Source organism: Hoplias malabaricus, chromosome 1, assembly GCF_029633855.1.
Source record: "Hoplias malabaricus isolate fHopMal1 chromosome 1, fHopMal1.hap1, whole genome shotgun sequence".
Classification (NCBI taxonomy): domain Eukaryota; kingdom Metazoa; phylum Chordata; class Actinopteri; order Characiformes; family Erythrinidae; genus Hoplias; species Hoplias malabaricus.
In genome coordinates this window covers 60313293-60335705 of record NC_089800.1, presented here as the reverse complement: position 1 = coordinate 60335705, position 22413 = coordinate 60313293, and the positions used below count along the sequence as shown (strand labels likewise).

The window sequence follows — 22413 nt, the reverse complement described above, 5'->3', positions numbered from 1 at the left end:
TCCATCCTTCCACTCTAAACAGCAAAGCAAAGCATAGAAGCAGCTGGTGTTCTCAGGACAACACCACTCTGAGCCCAAGCATCAATATCACTGAATGTGTTTGGGATTACGTGGATCATGAGAAGTAGAAAATACTTCCACTTGTAATGTCTAAGGCTGAACGTTGTTGGTATGGGAAACAATCTCAGCCTAATTCTTTAAAATATGGAAAACATGTTTCATCAAAAGAAGGAAAATAATAAATATGTGAGACACAAGAAGATCTGAGCAGTTACTAAAAGATGATATGACATGATACCGCTTATCGTGACTATCCGGACCAAAGCACAGTTAAATACTGTTGTGTACACTGTGCTTTGGTGAGGACTTATCAGTGTTAAATAAGAGCAATCAGCTGATTGATAACAGCTACTACTTTATGTTTATGGATGTGCAATTTGATTACACACTTATCTCAAATGGCAATAACAGCTTTCTCTGACTTCAACTGGGCTAGCAGACTCTACACCACCACACACATGTACGGTGAATATCTCAGTCATTCTTGTCCCCTCTCAAACGGTGAGAAACTTACTCCAGTGGGATCCAATTCACTCTATTGTCTTGGCACTCAGCACCTACTCAGAGTCCTCATGTTGGGTGACAGAGGCAGGCCTAGACCCCGATGTGTAGCAGGCGAGGTTGGGTAAACACTGTTCCTGGCCTTTCTGTGCTTAAACCTGACCAGCAGTAAAGCTTCTGCTAATGACCAGCCGTTGAAATAGATCTATTGTTGGTGTCACCCTCTGAACAGCTGGGGGAGGACACGCACACAATGGAGGTCATCTAAACAAACACAACAACCTGGCATACTGTAAGAGCCTGCAATCAATTCACTAAATCTACCACATGAGGAGGCAGGAGAGAGATGCACATCACAAGAGTATGTTTAACGGAGGGATTCTGAATAAAAGTGTACCCAGAGCTACCATGGTTACAACGGTGCTCACAATCACAGATTCGTGATGCTCCAGGACTTGTGTTGACTTCTGTAGGAATTATGATTTTTTTGGGGGGGCTTTGAAGGTGTTGGAGTGAGATTTATACTTTGCCATCTGATAAAGTTGAGATTTAAAGGCTTCCTCTGGTGTGGAATGGTGAATCAGGAGCCCTGTGCCTTATCTTCACACTAACGGATTATCTGTACCACGCACTGATAGAAGTAAATGGCTTAAATACTAAAGTGTACTAAAACATTAGCTTAATAGTCATATCTCTATTGTATGTGCATATCTTAATTTACAATGTTATCACCACTGTAATAAAACCATGTAACTTTAAAATAGTAATGTGATGCCAGACACATTAAAAGAGTAATATTGTTTAAATATTTCTACTGTGTATGATTTCAGTTGCTGTGTTGTGACTTGCTCATACTATAATTACATGAGCTAAAAGAAATGACAACTATATTACGCAGTATTCTACCAATGTCACAGGTTAGTCCCATATTTTCTTTAACCTAATGACTGACTGGAAATTAAGTAAAGTAAGATGGTCTATGACTGAATAGTATACTAGATGTATTATAATATTTTTTTTCTGAAATATAAATAAGAAACATGCACACTGATTCTCGTTGTGTACATACAATAAAAGCGGTTGTTTTTCTTCCAATCAGGTCCACTGCAAAGAAGTCATAAGCAGACGCGTGTCAGTTTGCTGACTTTAAGGATGGCTGCTGTACTGTGACTGCTATAAACACCTCTGCCCTAAGTGCATGCAGCTTCCTCTGGAGCAGCCCAATCATTCTAATTACTGGAGTGCAGGTCTCACAAGTCAAAGAGAACATCAAAAAGAGGCTAACCTCTAAAGTCAATATGTACTTTTCTCCAACAGGGAGCGGAGCTCGACTTCAAAGCCTGATTCTTTTAATCATATGTATTTTATCAGCATTCATTATAATATTATCCAAATGAGGTCAATCGAATAGCGAATTTACCTGGAGAGATTAAGCTGTGGAAAGGAGAGGGGCTGCTTCGACCTTTAGGAGACTGTGCTGGGTATAGGGCAGCTTTGGGCTGAGTATGGCCTTTTTGCCCCAGTGGGGAGAGATGACAGCAGACACACACACACACAAAGCTGCACTCTGCCTTGTTAATATTTAAGGCCATGCTCATTCACTAAGCAATCATTTTCCTGTGATTGAAGGTTTTTTTTTAATGTAAATCACAGCAATCTAAAATGATTAAAATACAATAATGAGCAATGGAATGAATTGTCTACTGATTTTATCTAAAGTAGAGGTGTATGATAGAACATTTGAAGATGCACCAGTATTGGAATAATTGGCTGATTCAGCTATGCAGTATTTATTGTATTTTATTTAATCAATGGGGACATGGATACATAGACTTAATACATAAACATCTAAAGCCACCTGAATTAGCATAGAGAGAGACACAAATGCAGTAAATAATAAGTTAGTTATCTTAGAAAAATACCCCAGCATTGCCTAATATAAATATCTGTCAATTTAAATATTCATCTGATGTTGATATAAAGCAGTATCTGTCAGTACATGTGAGCTGCAAGGATAATCAAACAATCAACCATTCTTGGTACAGATATTCAACTTATAGTGTGCTTTAAGTCACTTTATTAGCCATTTTATTTGTCATGTATTCCATGCATCAGTAAAAAAATAATTAAAAAACAATTTGCAAGCTCTATTTTTCTTCATGATATTAGAACATTACAAAACTGCACAAGAATGTATACAATTGTGTTATGTTAACTGAAGGTTTTTCCTTCTGTAAAAGATTTTGTTCCAACAGCGTCAAAATATATTTTAAAATAAAATTTTTATAAATGTTTCCAAACGTAATAACTTTAGGTTACATTTTTTAAAAATTATTTGTATTCTATAATGCGTACTTACTGTTCTAAACATCTATTTAAAAAAATGTGTCATTACATAATAATAATAATTGGTGCATGACTATTACTGATAGAATGCCAACTTCGGTGCATGTGTATTGTGTGCATGTGGGAGAAGGGTCCGGTTCAGAAGGGCGGGTGCTTGGGTTCGGAGAGGTTAGAGGAAGCAGCAATAACGGTTTAGTGTGTCAACGGCTGGGGAACAGGGGCAGGTTTGTGTGATCACTGTGTGGCCGCCAGTGCTCTGAGAGAAAAGCTGCAGAGCAAACACAGGTGGTTCAGGGCTAGGGCAAGAGCCCTCAACAACAGCCTGCTTCAACTGACCTCTACAGCCTAACCCCATCTCCGACCCCCACACCAGCCCAGGCATTTAGAGCACCCTAAAACCACACACACACACACACACCTCTCAGATCCGTTTGGTGAAGATGTATGAAATGGCTGCTGAACCAGTTCTTGTCTAAGCGCTCAGGTGAGCCACAGATGAACTGCAGAGATAAGACGAGGAAAAGCCCCAGGCTTTCTCCTGAAATGTCTCAAGCCAAAAACTTCGACATTCAAAGTGTGAATCCCACCCCCAAGTTCTCGTTTCCTTTTCGTTTTTTTGGTAAAATACATACACCTAATCTAAAACTTAAAATGGCATCTGTCCAATCTCATACAATTTCTTCCTTACTGATTATAAAAAAAAAAAAAAAAAGAACGGTTAACTTACACGGTCTGAAAACTGAGTGGCAGTTAAAAGCCTAGCAATTAATTTTCTTCCTGGATAAATCTCTAAAAGCTTATGTGCTCCAAGTTTGATATAAAGATTTGGGAATGAGCCTTTTGTACAACATTTTTATTCTATTCATTTTTTCCCTACAGCTTTACTGCGATTTCTTTAAAGTAAAATGTCAGTCGATAAATGGAAGTCCTGTTCATTTTTAAATTGTTTTGTGGATATGTTCCCTGCACTGTTGAGTAATTTTTCAACAGCTGTTCCCATTTCATTTTAAATTAAAAACCCCACTCTGTAATCCCAGGAGTCAATCTGTAATTAAGAGGATTTATAGGGAAAAAACCAAGTGCTACATTAATAACAAAATTTAATATATTTCCCAATAAGCCATCAGTCAAACCATCTTAATTGTAGAATAGAAAATAATGGAAGTCTCTGGAAAGGTTTGAAAGAAAGTAGATTTTCTTTCAGATTTTCAACATTGTCAATGTTTTATGTACCGGTTTTCAACAGATTGTAATTATTGTATTATTGTGGCAATATCCTACATCAATATATTCCATTCTTACCACTTTCAGACATCTTTGCACCAAGATATAATCTGTGATTCCTGTAGTGATATTTCTAAACGAAGATAGGACGACATATTTATTCAAATGTAGTATGCATTATGAACACTATGTAAGTATTCTACATTTCTAAGTGTATCCGTGTTCTCAGCACCTCACAACATCTCTGCACATGACCAACATATAAAATAACGTTAAAGTCCAGGTTCCAAGGCAATCGATCCATTGTTCTAAAGAGAAAAGCTGCTTATTTGATTTGCCCTTTGTCTATTTCCTCATTTGCATTTCTTTTTCAGTTACTCCTTTTCAATATCTACACATCCATTCCGACCTACAGTGTTGAGTAGTTTTCTCGTTAATGAGGAATGCCAAGAACTAACTAAGTTTGTTCAGACCTAAGTGGAGCAGACGTGTTTTTTAACAGTGACAATACGTTAATCACATGTATTCTGACGTCAGTAAATATATACTATGATTATGTATACTATGCTATTTAGAACTGCAAATGTTCTGTCAATTTTATATTACATCCTGCTTCACAAATTCACCAGATTTCTGAAGGTTTTGTATATTATGCTGCACTTCAGGAGAACATGGCATAATGATGCACTATAAAATATGTGTGTGTGTGTGTGTGTGTGTGTGTGTGTGTGTGTGTGGGGAAGTGGCCTGGGTCACGGCCCTGACTCAGCTCCCCAGCTGAAGTGTCCCCTCTCTCTCTCACTCTTTCTGAGAGTGTGTTTACTCAGCTCTATCTAATGACGGCCCTTTTACAGCACTCTGCATTAAACTCAAGGGCTCCGGCTGCATCAGATAAATACAGCAAATCAAACAGGCTCGTGTTTGCCCTGCTCCTCCCCGACAGGCTTGTGGGAAGGCACCGTGGTCTGATGACTGCCCCGTCATCTTCAAACAGTGTGTGACACGACCACACATCACTGCTCTGTTGCTGCTAATGACCGCAGCACCAACTCCCTGTCAATAGCAGATAATCAGTCATACAGCTGATTGGTTAACTGGCTGATCATTGAATGGGAACAGTGTTTGGGGTGAATCTGGATTAAACTAAATTACCTGTGTGTGTGTGTGTGTATATCTAACAGGTGTGTTGTATTCTCCATATGTCATACTGTATTTGGCATACATAAGTTTGGGGACACTGTACTTTTGTTTCTTATGAGCAAAGACAATTACTGATTTCCACCATTAGAGTAAGATAATGATTTTCCACAGCTCGGTTAATTTAGAAATACCAGTTTATCACGCAGCTCATTATCGATAAAGCATCCATAAAGTGTGATTTAACATCTATCCTTTCCAAATTATTGTTTAAAACACTAAAATTAGTGTTAAATCCCCTGGATGTTTTGAGTGTGCTGCATTTTTGTATGTATGTTTGTACCTTGCGAATCCGTTCCTTGTTGTTTGGAGTGGTCAGTTGGCGAATGCTGTTAGCCTGGCTCAAATCTACAGACTGAAGGATCTCCTGCTCCAGGCGCTTGCACTGCAGAGAAGCAGAATGAAATTTGGTTGCACATGTTTACTTTCTGTAACCCGGAATCATTTCATAACAGCCTGCTCACAATTCGTTGAGGTGACCACAATTTTAACCTCAGCTATTAAGTTTTTCAACCACGTGTTCTGAATAAAAATGTGGTTTTGTGCTAAAATACATTAGAGAGCAGCAGTGGGTAATGTTTGTTTAATTCAGCTTACTTTTTTTTTGTCATCAATCAGAAATTATATATATAAAAAAAACAGTATTTGAACAGATCCATACTCAACTAAAAAGACAATGATTTATCATAAATAATACGCCAAATGACATTTCATGAATGTAACAGGCCTAATGGGAAAACCTAATCACCTATCAAACAGGGAGAACACACACACACACACACACACACACACAACTCCTCTCATGAATGCCTCTCCACTGTTGCATAGTCAGACTCCTTTTAGTTTTCCTATATCACTGTTTGTGTCTTCATTTGTCCCTTATTCATTTGAATACACTTTTCAGGTATGATCACCCACCCATACATACTCAACGCAAACAAGGGGTATCAAAAGGTCAGTGATTCTCAAAGAAATATTCTCCAATATGGAAGTCTACAGCAAATCTGGTCGTCTGTTTATCAGGTGTTTGTTTTTTGTGTAGTACAAATAAACTATGCACACGGTATACAGATTATGCTCTTCATTATTATTTAACACACATAGTTGAACTAATATTTACAATGTGGCTAGTAGACAAGGTAAGAACCTGTTGCACTGTTGCAGTGTGTAACTATAGCTGTTCTATGAGAGGTGAAATCTCTGCAGGATACGAGCCCTCAAACTCAGTTGTTATTACATTTACGGTAAAAGCACACACCACTGATATTACTCTCTCCATCTGTCTGTAATCCTTGGAGGAGCAGATTCATTTGTGGTGTGTTTCAAAATAAAATAAAAACCTTTATTATGTGGGAATGCACACACTTCTGCGTCTGGGTGTGTGACTTGTTCAGCTATACAGCCCATACCTTAAAAGAAGCAACAGAAGCTACATCATGATAGTAACAATATACGAACAGTGGGAGACATCTGAACTCAGGACTATCGTCTATTCACACAGATCTGGCTCTCCTCCCTCGCTCCCCTTTCTTCCACAGCTATAGGATGGAAGGCTGCACTGACAGACGGACGCAACAACAGACAGACGGACAGTATAAACATCGCGATGCGACAGGCCCTATGCTGAGTATTATTGTAAGCCGGGTTGTTTTAGACCAGTCCATATGTGCTCTTCTCCATGTGCACATTCCAAGACCGAAGGACACTTACCAGGAATGTAAACCATCCTCACTGCCTGACAAGTCCCAATGTTTCAACATCCAGCTGCCTCAAAGCCCAGTGCCCGTGCAAACAAGCCGCACAGCCTCCCAGCCCACTCCCGGCCCTTTCCTCTGCAGACTAAAATAATACTGCCGCCGGCCAGACAAAACACACAGCTCCTCTTTAGTGTCAGCCTGAGTTATGGCTCCCAGAGAACAGATTTTTAGGGGGGGAAACATATTTAAATCAGAATGCACCTCTGTTCTGACGCAAAGGCCTCTTCTTGCTACAAGTGGCCCAAAAATAGCCTCAGTCAGAGAGAAATGTGGCACATGAACAGACACATTAACCCAGTTACGCTTCAGTTCATCACCATAAAAAAGCTCTGTCAAATCGGAACTTGTAATCAAATCTAATTAGGCAATTACTGTCAGGGTAAGATGGTTAAAGCCACATAATAACCTGCTCAGGGAGAGGAAGTATCCACAGAATAAAAATCTCAACGACAATCGAGCCAGCCTAAGGCATCTGAAGGGGAGACTTCATTTCCTCTCTCACTTTAACATCAGCACTCTATCAAGATCAGAAGAAATTCAATAAACGCGCGAGGCGCGGAGACATAACGAAGCGGATCTTATTCTCCACGTTCTCCACGAGGAGAGGAAGGAAGAGAGAATAAGATTTATTTCTCCCAACACTTATCCAGCTTTTCATATTCCAGCAGGCCGGAGGGATGTGGCGGCCCTCTGCCTGCTGCCGCCGGCTAATCCCTGCGAGATGAAGAGAGGGATGGAAGAAGCGGCAGGGGAGAGAGAAATCCTTAAGGATAGAGAGAGGACCCATCTCTGCCTCAGAGGGATTACACTGGCGTTTGCAACATACTTCTGAAATTGCCCCATAGATGGGTTTTTGGCCTTGCTGAAAAAATCAGGGCACCATTTCCTAGGGATCTGAGGCAGGATAGAGGATTGTAGTAATATAGTGGTGGGGTTTGGGCGGCGTTAGGCAGGTTACATCTGGCCTTGCATTTGTACCAGAAAGGTTGACACTGTTTTTCCAAAGTCAACCAAATTTTCACACTCTGGTTGACTCAAAAGGCAGTGATTCACTTTATGAGGTGCACTCATCATAGAAAAGCCATAAGACCGTGTGACGATTTTGAGAGACGTAAATACACTGCTTATTACTTGAACACATCACCAACAAAATATCAAAACCTCCTCACTCCTGTTCCTAGCTGTTTTTTTAAAATTTTGTCAACAATCTGAAAAAAGTATTTCATGATCAAAGTGCTGATACATTTAGGAAAAAGCAATATCTCTTGGCTTTGACATGCAGTACTATAACAGTGGCTTCATTTGGTATGCCATTGTCAATTTACTTTTTTTTCCCTGTCAAAACAATCTGTACGTGCATTTTTCAATTGGCATCTACGAGAAGATTAAAAAATATAAAAGAATAGACTTTGATATTAATAAATAAAAGGTTTTCCAAACTGTGGAGTGTAAAGGTTTTTGGAATCGCTAAAATCATGAGAAGCAGAGAATGCAACCAGCCTCCCAATTGTAATCATATTACATTATGCTTTTGAAAAGTTTTTGTGTAGTTTTCAAACTATGTTTGCTGTTTTTACCCTGATACGAAAACAAAATTGATAACTTGCAGCTAATGGCTGTTGACTGGAAATTAAACGAACGAGGAGCGCTCTGTTCACTGCTACAAGGCTTTGCTACTGCAGTGACATGAATGCAATGTCCAATACTGAACAAATACAATTCATTCATTCATTCATTCACTGCAATAGAACTCGTAAGTATGTCTATGTAGCTACATGATGCTAAAGGACTGGAGATGGAAAACTGGCCTACAAGTTTGGTTGAGATTGCTTAAGTTACGTTGTGTAGGACCAAGAAATTTTGTTTTCTTATACACCAACATCTCTATTCAGAAAAAAAAAAGCTAGCTTTTCTTCCATGGAGGTGCAGCAGCAGCACAGCAAGCATTCCATGTAGCTGCATTTGTTCAGCATACACTCTGTCTGTTGTGTTGCCTTTCTTCTCCACATGTCTTACGCCTGCCTTTCTGTCCCGTTGGGCAGAACCGGAAAGGATCCAGGCAGGCTGCCCACAGGGAAAGCTGCAAAGGATCCCAATCATAAATATTCCTGCAAATCCAGGCCCAGAAATATCAGAGCAGAGGATAATAGTTTAGACCGCTGTCTGTGACCACCTACACAGACAAATTTCTGTTCGCGTTTAGAGTTCTTTTCCTCTCCTTGAAGTCTCATCAAGATTTGACAAAGCTAACACATGCCAGCCGTTTAAAATGCTTTTCGAACAATATCCAACGACTTTTTAATTAGAGAGTTATAGTGTTGTACAGACATTTTAAGTAATAATCTGTGTTTTTAATGACCTGATATAAACAGGCAGGTTTAAAACTTAATACTACTAATGTTTCAAAATGCCTTTTTCTGTGCTTTAGTTGTAAACAAAGGCATTTAGGGTTTGGTTTTAGAGAACCTTATGAACAATTTATTATCCAAAACAACCAATAGTTGTGAATGTAAAGATATACAGTCTTAGGCACCTAAGGTAATTTATACTTTCTCAGTAAGCGTGGCGCTTGTATAAAGTTATATATAATCTCTCTCTAAAACTTCTGCACAGTACTGTAAATACAGAAGTTACTTTAAAATGACACATTCATAATAATTTCATGTAATAACTTCCTGTAAGAGAGCTTTTAAAGGGATTAAACTCCTCAGATGTCAGGTTCCCATCACTTGTCCTGAAAATATGAGATCAAATCAATCTAAATGACTTTATATACACATCACAACCATTGAATTACATACATGCCTTTTTAAAACAGAATCCAGGATTCACCTCAAGGTTTTCTAACTGTTCTTTTTAAACATCTAATAAAGGTTTTTTCTCCAATCCAACAGTGAGCACATATATAAAAGCAATTATTCCAACAATGAAATGGACTTTAATATGACACCATTATGCAATATAGCCAATATTTATCAACAGAGAAATCTGAGCAAATACGCTGGCCCACATTTGAACTCTATGATGGAGTAAAATATCTGGATGTCAATATTTGGCTACCTGCTTGTTTGTTTTCATTTGATTGAAATATGTGTGTAGGAATGGTATATCAAATATTTGAGGTTATGCAGCAATATTTGTCACTACATGTGAATTAAGTAGTTGGCGTGTTGATTTTTAAATCAGGGTCGGATCAGTGAATAAACAGATGTATGTGGTTTATTAGACTGATAATCAAAAGCATCTTGCGGAGGGGTTAAAACACAGGAAGAAAGAGAGATAGTCAATATTTAGAAAGAAGTGTTTGATTTATTTCACTGGTGTAAAGGTTTCCGGCTTAGTACACAACAAATGTATGTGAAGTGTGTAGAGCCAGTATGTGTTAAGACTGACCCTTGGCAGAGAATGTGTGGTCTGTGTGTGCTGGGGTGACAGTAGTACTAATTCTTACTCGGGATAAGGCATTGTCTCTCTCCTCTATGACAGCTTTCATCTCTTCTGAGGTGATTTTGGAGCGGCGGTCTCTTGCTTTCTGAATGTGCTCCATGATGGCCAAGCCACTGCGCTCGATACTCACTGCAGAATCAGCACTGCTCACCCTGTTTAACAACTCCTCCAGTTCCTGAAACACACCCCAACATGGCATTAAACCCTGTAAAGATGGCGGTGCTGTGCAATGTATTTGGAAGTTGTAAAATCCATTGAAGAACCATTTCTGATTGTGAACAATATTTTGGAAGTTTAAAGAACTCTCACACGAACTTCAGGTTTAATATCAGTGTATGTCTCTCCTAGAATTATACACCAAAGCCAAAAACTATTTAACATTTGTAAAATACAGTGCAGACATGTCCTTTAACCCCCAGAGAGGGTTTGTGTGTGTCACACAGCACCTACAATTTATACATGATTGTACATTATGTAAGATTAAGGAGCCTTTTTTTTTTCCCCTACTATTGGACTGATATTCACAAAACAATCACTGCTGCTGAAGATGTTCAAAAGCAGATTCCAGGAGTTTCTACTTATAGCCATTTAATTAAAGGAGTTGTGGAGTGAGGAAATGTTTGTCACCCTAAAAAGGGTTGGAAACCTGATAATGTTAAGAACCCATGCTGTTGTGCAAATGCTCCTTAGTTAATTTTTTTCTCAGGAATGGCTACAAATCCTTTCAAAATACATTTTTCTTACAGTAGCAGGGTGGACAAAACCATTTGGACTCGTTCAGATTTGAGGCAAGGGAAGCTTGATTTTCTTTCAAAGTTGAAAACTTTAAGTAATGCTCATCTGATGGTGATAATCTTAGGCCTTGTATTATTCTTAGGAGTCCCATTTTCTCTGTAATTTAAATAACTGTTTGAATTTCAGAATGTGTAAATATAAGAGACCCTAAAATAATGCTCCAATCCTCATGAAGAGCGATGAAACTAAAAGCAACTGTCTCATGTATACCTGTCTCAAGAAAGTGAAAACAATGAGATCGATCATTGCTTATTGATCCAAAATATTCTGAAATGTCTCTACCTCTTTTTTTATAAATCTATTTTATAATCTATATTCAGCTTATTTCAATGGAAAAAGTAGTAGTCTATTTTTTGGTATCATCACACAGAACTAAAAACCAGGTGAAGCAAAGCAGTGAGTGATTTGAGGAAAACAATGAAAATGACAAAGAATCGTTAGAATTAAACAATGAAAGAAAATGACCAAAAAAAATCAAAGAATTAAAGTTGTAACAATTAAGAAAATTATGGTCCATGGGACAGTAGCCAACTTCCCTGAACACACCAATCAACCCTAGATTGAACAGAAGTGTAATGTGAATGGTAGACGAAAATCAAGGGAAAAGAGATAGAAAGTGAACTCATGGGGCCCAAATGTCTGATTTTTTCCATGGAGCCCACTGTTGGTTTTTGGAGGGGATTCCGCTCCATGGAAGAAGATTCAGAAGAATTTTGAGAAAAAAAAAGCCAGAATTAAACTTGCTAAAATGCCTTCTGACAGGCAACAGTGCCTCTGGGAGAATGTCCTTTGGACAGAGAGGAGTTTTTTTGGAAAGTTATTTCAGCTTGATGTTCACAGGTGGAAAAAAACCCTTACATTTCAAGAAAACGCCACCATACCCACTGTAAAACATGAAGGACAGTAGATTATGTTTTGGGGCTGCTTTGCTGCATCTGGCACAGAATGCCTTGACTCTGAGCAAGGTAAAATGAAATCTCAAGACTATCAATGCATTCTGGAGTGAACTGTACTGTCAAGTGTCAGAAAGCTCTGTCTCAGTCACATGTCACTGGTACTCCAACAGAATAATGACCCAAAACACGAAGATAACAGCAATCAATGGTTACATTGGTCTATTCTGAATGGGCCTTCTATGAGCCCTGATCTGAATGCTATTGAACATCCATGGAAAGAGTGGAAACCCTTTAGATAAGAGAAGATACCCTTTAAATCAGAGATTGTCAGTCTACCTTGACAGGTGCAGGAGTCTCACGGAAAACTACAGAAATCACTTGTTTGCAGTAATTGCCTCTAAAGGTGGTTTGACAAAATACTGGTTGAGGATCATTGCTTTTTTCCTTGCTACTTTTATTTGTTTAACTACTTAAATTTCAAGTTATTTTAAATTATGTCTACTTGTTTTTCATGGGAGGTAGTAATACATTTGTTCATGTCTGTATATTTAATCTACTTGAAAAAAAACCCTCCTTAATTTAGATGTAAACAAAACAGAGTTGCAAGACAGCAGAGGGTTTGAATAGTTGCTTCGTTATTTTGATGGTGACACAAGGCTTTTGTGTTAAATTCTATTAAAATATTTGTTTGCTGCTTTTTTCTGACACATGCTGCAACAATAATAAAGATTTTAGGTTTGTGCAACTATCAATCTTCAAGCAAAATGATTATACCATTCTTGGTTACTCCTGGTCAGAGAGAAACGGAAACCACATACTGTTCATGTTTATTCTGTGCTAACAATCATTTGACTCGTCTTTGATTTGTGTTAAAAGAGCTGTCATATCTGACTTTAAACAAGAATTAGACTTAACAAATTTGATATAAGCTTTCTGAGAGACTCCCACAATCCTTTGTTTCCTAAAGTCATTTTCTCATATAAGACAGCCTCATAGAAACGGTACACAAAATTCTCCACATGAAATTCTCCAAAGGGCTTACCATGTCACTTTCCTCTGGGTTAATATTCTCCAGCCTAGAGAGAGATAGAGAGAGAGTGAGAAAGAGAGAGAGAGAGAAAGAAATGAAATGTAGTGAGCTTCCATCAGTTTCCTTTCCTCCACTTGGCAAAATGAGATGACTTCCCAAAGCCAGTAATTGCATTCTATTGGTTTTTCAGATTGGAGTAGAAGACACTCCAGCATATTAAAAGTGCCACCAGCCTTTACTATTATTCCACGAGAATGTCCATTCTGCACTGACAGTGAACTGTTAAGATATTAATGTTTACTACTCTATATGTCTACTGGGATCAATTGTTCATATGTGCAGAAAAAAGAGAAAAGCATTAGGGCTAAACTGTTTAGACCCTGCTAGCACACCTTTTTTATGGAGCCAGTTATAGTTGAGGCAAGTTCTCCATGAACTTTTAAATATACATAGGTTCTTGGTAATTTCCAGTTCACCAGAAGAAAACTACTTTAAACAAAGAGCCTCAGACACCTCAGATTTATTAAAATAATGAAAAAAAGTCTACAACAACAATGTAATTTTAGGCTCTTTTATTTACTACCCAATACCTAGCACATTTGATTATAATGGTAATGATATTAAAATAGTGGTAAATCTTAAAAGCAATTTAGACTTTATAATAATCTTCTACCTGTACACCATTAGTGGATTTAAGTAAAACACATTTTAGGCCAAACCTGAGGTATTTTCATGAACAATTCAATTTCTGTAAATATCTCTAGAACAAACTTAAACACAATGTTCACCATTCATGTAAGTATTCTAATTATTCATTCGCTTTCAATATGTTATAAATAGTCCTGGCTGGGTGTCCCTCTCTTCTGAGAGTAAATCGGATTGTTCTAGCAGAGAAAACACACACACACACACACACACACACACAACAACTTCTCTGCTCATTTACAAAGGCATTACATGGATCACCTCCCATTATAAAGGTACATACTCATTCACACACTGGACCCAGGAGTGACCTCGGAAAATAAGGCTTTAGAACCCGTTTTCCCATTCTGCCGGAGATAATGGGATTCTACACACTTGGCTATCAATTACCATTTCTAGAGGAAGATGGAGATGGGCACTGCAGTACAGCTAAGAGAAGAATGCATTTTCATAATTAGATTTTGAAGAGAACTGGCATACAGTGGAATCACAGAAAAATTTCATGACTGTCAATAATTGCAGCTCACAAGAGCAACATATTATTATCAATAAAATTATTATAAATAAATCACGAGCCAGAATAAAATACTGAATAATATAAACATTTATATTCAAGTATAGAACATAGACCGCCCCCACCAAAAAAAACAAAACAAAAACATAAATACATGTTAAAAACTCTTTCAAGAGGGTTACACCAGCAGGTGCCTATTAAAAGCACAGAGCTGCATTTGGCTGTATTCCCCAAAGTAAAATTGTAATTACTTCTTAAAATACACAAGGTCTTATTGATCATCAACCCTTGCAGGTGCACAGAGAGGCTTTCATTTTAAACGGTCCCACTACTTAAGAACAGCATTCTCACCCCGTAACAACCTGCACCCAGCATTATCAGCAAAACCAAATAAACAGAGAGGGAAAAAAGACCACATTAATTAGGGCAGTTGAGGCAGGGTGTTAATGGTAAATATCTGCTTGAGCTGAAGGACCTGATTGATTTCCTATGCACAGCAACTCTTTTGACTGACAAGCCAGTACTAGGGCAAGGGGACTCTTATGAAATGTCACACCTCTCTGATATATTTCCAAACCAGTCGATATTGGATTTTTCCCCTCCTCACCCTTCTCACTCCCCAGTCCATTCAGTCAGCTTGTCCTGCAAAGGCAGAAACAAAGCAGCTTCCCTCTGTGCTGACGAGTAAACCCACACTCTGGGTGCAGTTCACAAAGCTTTAAAACACCACTGAAAAACTCCTGAACATTTTAAGGTGGTCGAAGGGAGACACATAATGAAAAGCATCCTGTTTAGTCTATGGAGCATCTTTCTTTAATAAAAGTGTACAGCACCAATCAGTGGTTTATTATGAAAGTAGATACTCCTTTTATATATATATAAAAAACTGTACATTTTACCATGATTAATGAACTACTGTTTTGTTTTTTTTTTGACCCACAGTAACGATGCTTGTACTGTAAATATGCTCCAGTATTAAATATGAGATACTTTTCTAATGTTGCTGGGAGCTTGTTCTTCTCTTGTTTTTTGAGCAATGTTGTCTTATAGTCAAAACACAGTACGTCCAAACTACAGACACTGTGTTTTTCTCTGCTACTAGCTGCTCAAGTCGCTTGGTCGGCCTCTGTGGCAGACAGGGGCAGAATCATGTGACTACAACTTAATAGCGTGGTTTTAAAAGGGACAGTACATGAACACACAATGGGGACATAACAGAAGAAAAATAATCAATATAGACAAAATGATGTTGAAGTTAAGAATATCGATTTCGATTAATTACTTGTCCTATATATATATATATATATATATATATAAAGCATGACACATCTTTGAGAGCTGATAAGCTATCATTGATAAAACACTGTTCAGAATAAATCAGTGGCCACTTGGGCTGCAAAAGCAATGTGTCAGGGACTGGTCATACATGTCACAGGAGGTTTAAAAGGATTATGACCTGACACAGATCACAAATACAAATAATTTTAACAAGCTAACCATCCACATAATCACTGATAATTTGAGCAGATACAATTGTACTGATATATGTTGTTCAGTATTTATTATTTATTAATATATTAATATATTATTAATTAATATGATTGCTTCTGTCCACTCTAAATTATCAAATGTGATTGTGCCCCCTTAATGTTCAAAATAACCCAGAGGGTTGAGCTTTTGTTGTTCATATACAATAACCTTTTTTTCCATTATTCTCTTTGAATGCAGTGTTCTAGTTTAGATGTATGTAATTTGTTTGATATATTAACTGTGACAGTGTGTACTAATTTAGCCTGTATTGCAATAATAACTACATTCATAAAAGCTGCCAGTCTGCCCACCTGTTTAAAAACTGCCATAAGAGAATTTAGGCATCAGCAAATACTCACAAATGAGAACATTTCATTAAATTAGCGCCGTTCTTTTAAAAATGTGAAATAAGCTGCTTTAATAGCAGATACTACTCGGCCCTAGTGTTAACATAATTGACAACCATTAAGGCCTGGGGGCTTCAAATAGGACTCAGGTATGAAGCTGAAGGGGCTGGTTTGGATCACTGTAACAGAAGGACTTACTCCAGTGCTGCCTCTTGAAGCTTCTTGGCTCGCAGGAGAGCTTCGTCCCTCTCCTCATTAGCTAGCCGCAGTCTGGCCATCACAGCCTGGTCTCTTTCCCTCTGAGCTTTATAAATCTCCTCCACCAGCCCTGAGAGAGAGAGAGAGAGAGAGAGAGAGAGAGAGAGAGAGAGAGAGAGCGCAAGAGAGAAACAGCGAGAGAGAGAGAGATATGGCTGGTTATTACTCTTGTATTGCTGAAACCAGCGTTCCAGCTGCACAATAACAAGGCTAAGCTCCTCGGGAAAGAGGTTATTGCTACTGAAACACTGTGGCAAAGGTATTAATAACTATAAGTGAGCCTCATTTTGAGATGACTGCCTGCACTCAGGTTTGACATGCGTGTGCCTGGAGTAATAAAAACAGCAGCCATGCCCTGCAGTCAGAGGCACCTCCAGAAGTGGCATTTTATATGGAAAATTTCAGCATCAAAATACCCTGGTTTATCACCACTATAAAGGGAGAGCAAGCAATCACATGAGACTCATGGATGTCAGAAACCATCCCACAGTCACCATGCATGTCAGAAGCATAGTGTTTGACCACTAAGGCTCAAAAGGACCACTCTGGTACAACAAGCAATTGCTTCTACAAATTGAAAGCAAAACTTTTGATAAAAAAGTATATCCATCACTGCTATGTTCAGTTTAATTTCCAATAAAAACAGTCATTAAGCAAAAAGCTATTTTCTTAAATGTTTTCAGCAAACAGAAAAAAAGCAGAAAGCACATTTAATAGAAACTTTTAAAGAAGCCTCCGGAACTAAATATAATACCTTTTTCTAATTTTCCCCCAGAATTAAGTGTATACAAGCTTTATTACATCTTCCATTCTGCTCAACACAGTTGCTTTCATATTTTCAGAGAACTCTGCAGGGATATTTTTCAAAGAAGATAATTGCATTTTCACAATTCAAGTAATTCGAAAAGTATTCACTTATGTCGAGGTATGGGTTGTGGGGTGATCCTTTTTCTGAGAACACTAGCAGCTTCAGTATATAACTCATTTATTCATTCATTATCTGTAATCGCTTAATTTTTTAAACATTATTATTAATAATAATATTGTATGTCATCCATTTTTGTATTTTTGTCATTAAAACACCGGTAGCTTCAAACCATGTTCTTGATTTTCTTCTGTCTCTCAAAGATGAAAAGTTTACATATAGTTTATTAGACTTGGACAGTCTGGGGGTTACTTTGATTTAATACTGCTCAATTTTAATCTTCCTTACACATTCTGATAAATTACCTCTTCAGTAATTTACCCTGAAATGGTAAATGGACTTTATGGCTGGGAGTTAAGCAAATGAAGTATTCTGGACAGTTCCGTGTACTGAATCTTAGTAATAAAAAAAATGCAATACTTTTCAAACACAAAGTTTCAAAGAAAAAAAAACCCTTTCCCAGATGTCTAAACAACATCCAGGTGGTCTGTAGTCTCTCAGGTAGAGCCTCAAAATTTTAAAGTCTACACTAAATGAAATAGGGTGCATGTTTTTGTGACCCATTCCTCATGAGTTATACATTAGTCTGCTCAGTACTGCTTCCAAAATAATCACACATTGAGGTAGTCTGGTAAAATCCATAAGATTTTAGGATTATCAAACTGTCCTCAGCTTCGTGCTTAAGCCCAGTGAAAGTAGCACTGAGATCCATCAACACACAGTTCCTCTCCTCGTACTGAGATGGCTTAATGATAAACAGGCAGCCTCCTGCTAAGCCACGACAAAGTTCAGTAAGAAAATCAATATTGCATTTTAGCTAGAATTTGCTCATTAAACATCGCCACCCTGAACCATGCAAATCGTATTAAAATGAGGATGGCAAATACATGCATGTTCATCTCATTATTAAATGAACAATTGGCTGCCTAATTGTGCTCTATATGTGTCTTGTGTTTTCTTTTAATTATCAAAGCATGAGAGGGGAATTTCTGGATGGTTAAGGAAAGGATGAACCATGAACACATTTAAATATTTGCTCAGTAAAGGTGAGGAGCAAGTAAATTGGATTAACAAACTAATTAGCTACAACGTATCCTAATTTGCTGAGACTTGTGTATATGTATAACAAATGGGTGATTGTTTACAGTAGTGAGGATCTTCAGACCTCTCTGAAACATAATTAACATAATAAAAAATTTTTGGAAAGACAGAAGTGTGAAGGGGAATTTAAAGATGCTGGAGCTCATCAGTTTGCCTCGGTCACACTCTCACTGCTCAGGGTTAAGTGAGTGTAAGAATTTGCACTGGCTACTCAGTTCACCAAGTCAGATAAGAATTTGAGGCCATATTATTATAAATGTTTATTTGATTTCGCGTGGTTTAGGTAAGTGTTTTAATGGCCACATTCTAGTTAAAGTTATTCATTCATTATCTGTAACTCTTATCCAGATCAGGGTCGCGGTGGGTCCAGAGCCTACCTGGAATCGTTGGGCGTAAGGCGGGAATGCACCCTGGAGGGGGCGCTAGTTAAAGTGACCTATGGATTTACTTACTTTGAAATTACCGTTAACAAGCATGTTTCAAAAAGACTGCCAGATGTTGCTTTGACAAAAAAAAAACAAAAAAAACTGGTGGATCCACCTCTGCCAAAATAGTTGGCCCTGTTATCATACGATCTAGACAGATGACATTAAAAGGAGGTTGTTCGCAACTTGATAATGGCAGTTTATTTAAATATATAAAAAATGTTTTTTCATACTGAGTGAAGTATCATACAAACTGCAGCCAATGGAACAGCATGATGCCAGGTGGACAACCTCAGAAGGGGTTGACTACTACACTCACCAAACTTTCACACAGCAGTGGTGTGTCAGTTAATAAATTCAGACAAAGTTTGATTAATTCAAAAAGTTTACTACACAAATATTCAAGATTATTGCTAAAAAAAAGAGAATGCAAAATAGACAACAGACCAGGTCTTCTACTTCTACACCATACCTGCAGCTCTCTCACAGGCATGGGCCTCCAGTTCAGTTTCCTGAAGCTGGCTGTCCAGTCGCATTGTTTCCAGCTCCTTCTCCTTCAGGGTCAGCTTGACCTGTAGCTACATGTAAATACATAACACTATCATTGACCTGTAAAGATCATTATGTACAAATATAATAATACTTTACGGGAAAGAGAGAATATGAAATAGCACTCTATAGAATAGTCTGATATTTTCTGTCAGTTTCAGCAGTGACTAAATGAGAGAATACCAGGCAACCATTCAAACATGTCCTACTCATCTGCTGGTAATGGTAGCACTAGACTCTCCATCACATTATTCTGGATTGATAATAAAAAAAGAGGAACTGTTTGTACCTGGTTATATATCAAGTCTGGGAGAGACACTAAGAGTTTCTAAATTATACATTTATTCTCCTGCTCCAAGATTGTTTTAGTCCCCCTTGTACTTTGAAAATGTGTCAGGACTTTCCTGGAGTCCTCAAAAGGTTCTCTCACAGCTCTGTCAGCAAAAACACACCCTCAGGACTTGTTCCTGCCTCCCTGTCAGGAGTCGCAGCTACTTGCAAACCCAGGACATCAATTACAGTCTTTTCAGTGTGGCTCCCCTCCCCAGCCCATTATGAGAGAAGCTCCAGATGAGCAAAGATACAGTTATACACAATGTGATCAACAGTGCAAACCAGCACACATGGATATTCAGGTCCTCAGCCCTGTACTACAATTCACTTCTCTATATACAGACATCGTTAGACAGTGACAGACGAAATCCCAGTGAATGTGAAAGTGGAAAACAGACAAAACAATTAACAAGCTCCAAGCTACAAAGCAAACATATAAAAGCCTTAAGGCAGGACAACAAATTATAATGCTAATATTTAGCAGGCTAGCAACTAATGTGATTATACACACATAGATCATCCAAAAGAAATGACATGTTTAACAAGAAATATAAAGGGGAACAGTCTAATCAACAAACTGCTCAGTTAGTTAAAAAAGGGACATTTCCCACACCACTAACTGTAAATATCCTGTTAGTCCAGCTGTAGTCCTGCTAAGAGGCTGAGTGATTTTTTTATAATTGTACATTAAGTCTGATATTAAAAAAAAGTATTTGGAATTAAACACAGAAACTAAATCTCCTCTAATAAAACGACTTATTACCTTCTTATTGAGGTCTCTGAGGGAGTCTATCTCCTTCAAAAGGAATGCAATGTTTTTCTCTTTATCCAGGACTGGGATTTGTCTTTTGGTTTCACTCCTAACTTTGGAATTCCCATGGTCTTCATCCACTCTTCTCCTGAAAAAAGACAACAATTCATTAGAAACGCTCTTATTAAACTCCTATTCGGGCAACACAAACGAATTATGGCCAAATTTTGACATGCAATTATCAAATACACAAGGGATGAAATTTCAAACTTTGAAGAATATTACTGAGCCTTATTTACTTTGAGATATTACGCAAATCGTACAGTTGACCTTTAAGGTAATATTAAAGTATTACTGCAGTGTATTGGCAGGTAAATTACTTCCCTCTTGCAACCAGGAATTCGATTCAGTTCTTATTAAAAGACACTGAAAATGCAAAGCTTCATATATTCATTAAAGGATGTTCACTATGCGGTCTAATTATAACCATACCACAATGGACAAAGAGCACTGGCAGAATATTCCTGAGCCTCTGTCATAACAAATGTTACACGTGAAAAGCCAGGGAGTTAAAACTAAACTTCAGACTAAAATGAAACTTCATTTTTAAAATTAGGTTAAAAAAACAAACAAACAAACAAAAAAAAACATTCCTTGTAGCGTTGCGAGTGTGGAGGACCATGTTAGCAAAGTTTATTTGGGCTTCTCTTGTCTACCTAACTAATGTTAGTCAAGTTACTAGTCTCCTGTCTGTGCTTAAAGCTGACCTGACTGGAGTCTGCTCAGGTGAACTGCAGCAAGTTGACTGGACTGGACTGCTGTTCAGCTCTTCTTGGTCCAGCATCTGCTTTGTCAAGGCTCTTTTGGGGGACAGACTCCCCTCCTCCATATTACTAATGGTCACAGGTGGTTGTGGGGGTGGTGGGGGTGGGGGTGGCGGTGGTGGTAGTTCAGCTACTGAGCCTTCACTACGTGCCGATGTGTTAAGCCCTGTGTGAGAAATGAGCTTCAGAAGACCACAATAATGCTACTACTACGAATAATAACAACAGTATAAAAAATTTAGATTTATTTAGACAAAATAATTCCTGTCCTCTCGTTCTCACTGCTGAGATTAGACAAAATTTGTGAAAGCTGTTACTAATTAAACAGAAAACCTGTCCACAACGTCACACCCAAATGTAACGTGCAAGACTTGCATTCTCCCATTTTGAGAAGAAGGTCTGACAGTTGAAAAGCAGCTCTGTTGGTTTTCGTCTGCTTTCATCAGCACACTGAAAAGGAAACTGGATCTTGCCATCTTTCATTGGTGAATGTGGCGAGCCAGGCTGAGTGACTGGCAGGAGGGGAAAGCGTGGTCCTCTGTCAATGTTTCTGTAGCGCTCAGGGCCAGAGTCGCAGGCTATGAGACAAACACCAAGGCCTGTCTCGCTGGCAGCCTTTCTGAGCTCTCTCTCTCTCTCTCTCTCTCTCTCTCTCTCTCTCTCTCTCAAAACCTTCCCACTACTTACACGCCATCAAAACAGCAGCTATTATCACATCTAAATCATTTTCACTAGCTGTAATTCTCAGCAAGGTGTACTTCTTGGTGGAATTTGATTAAAATTACATATGAATGGAAAGCGTGCACTGATTTCTGTTTACTTTCTATCTTACAATAATAACTTCTCTATTTAAATGTCTCTTTCAACCCATTTCTTATCATAAGGCAGTTGGAGGAGA

At 38.2% G+C, this 22413-nt stretch overlaps 1 protein-coding gene across 4 annotated transcripts in view; it reads right to left on the bottom strand.

The window, feature by feature from the left end:
• mipol1 (mirror-image polydactyly 1) overlaps nucleotides 1-22413 on the bottom strand; it is a 53393-nt gene that overhangs the window by 12150 nt on the left and 18830 nt on the right. For all 4 annotated transcript variants that reach the window (XM_066669266.1, XM_066669284.1, XM_066669275.1 and 1 more), the window contains exons 5-11: nucleotides 21459-21681; nucleotides 20704-20839; nucleotides 19531-19636; nucleotides 16548-16677; nucleotides 13266-13299; nucleotides 10537-10707; nucleotides 5612-5713 (exon numbers count right to left, since the gene is read on the bottom strand). In XM_066669266.1, the coding sequence (XP_066525363.1) occupies nucleotides 5612-5713; nucleotides 10537-10707; nucleotides 13266-13299; nucleotides 16548-16677; nucleotides 19531-19636; nucleotides 20704-20839; nucleotides 21459-21681 (902 nt within the window). The remainder of the gene's footprint in view (nucleotides 1-5611; nucleotides 5714-10536; nucleotides 10708-13265; nucleotides 13300-16547; nucleotides 16678-19530; nucleotides 19637-20703; nucleotides 20840-21458; nucleotides 21682-22413) is intronic.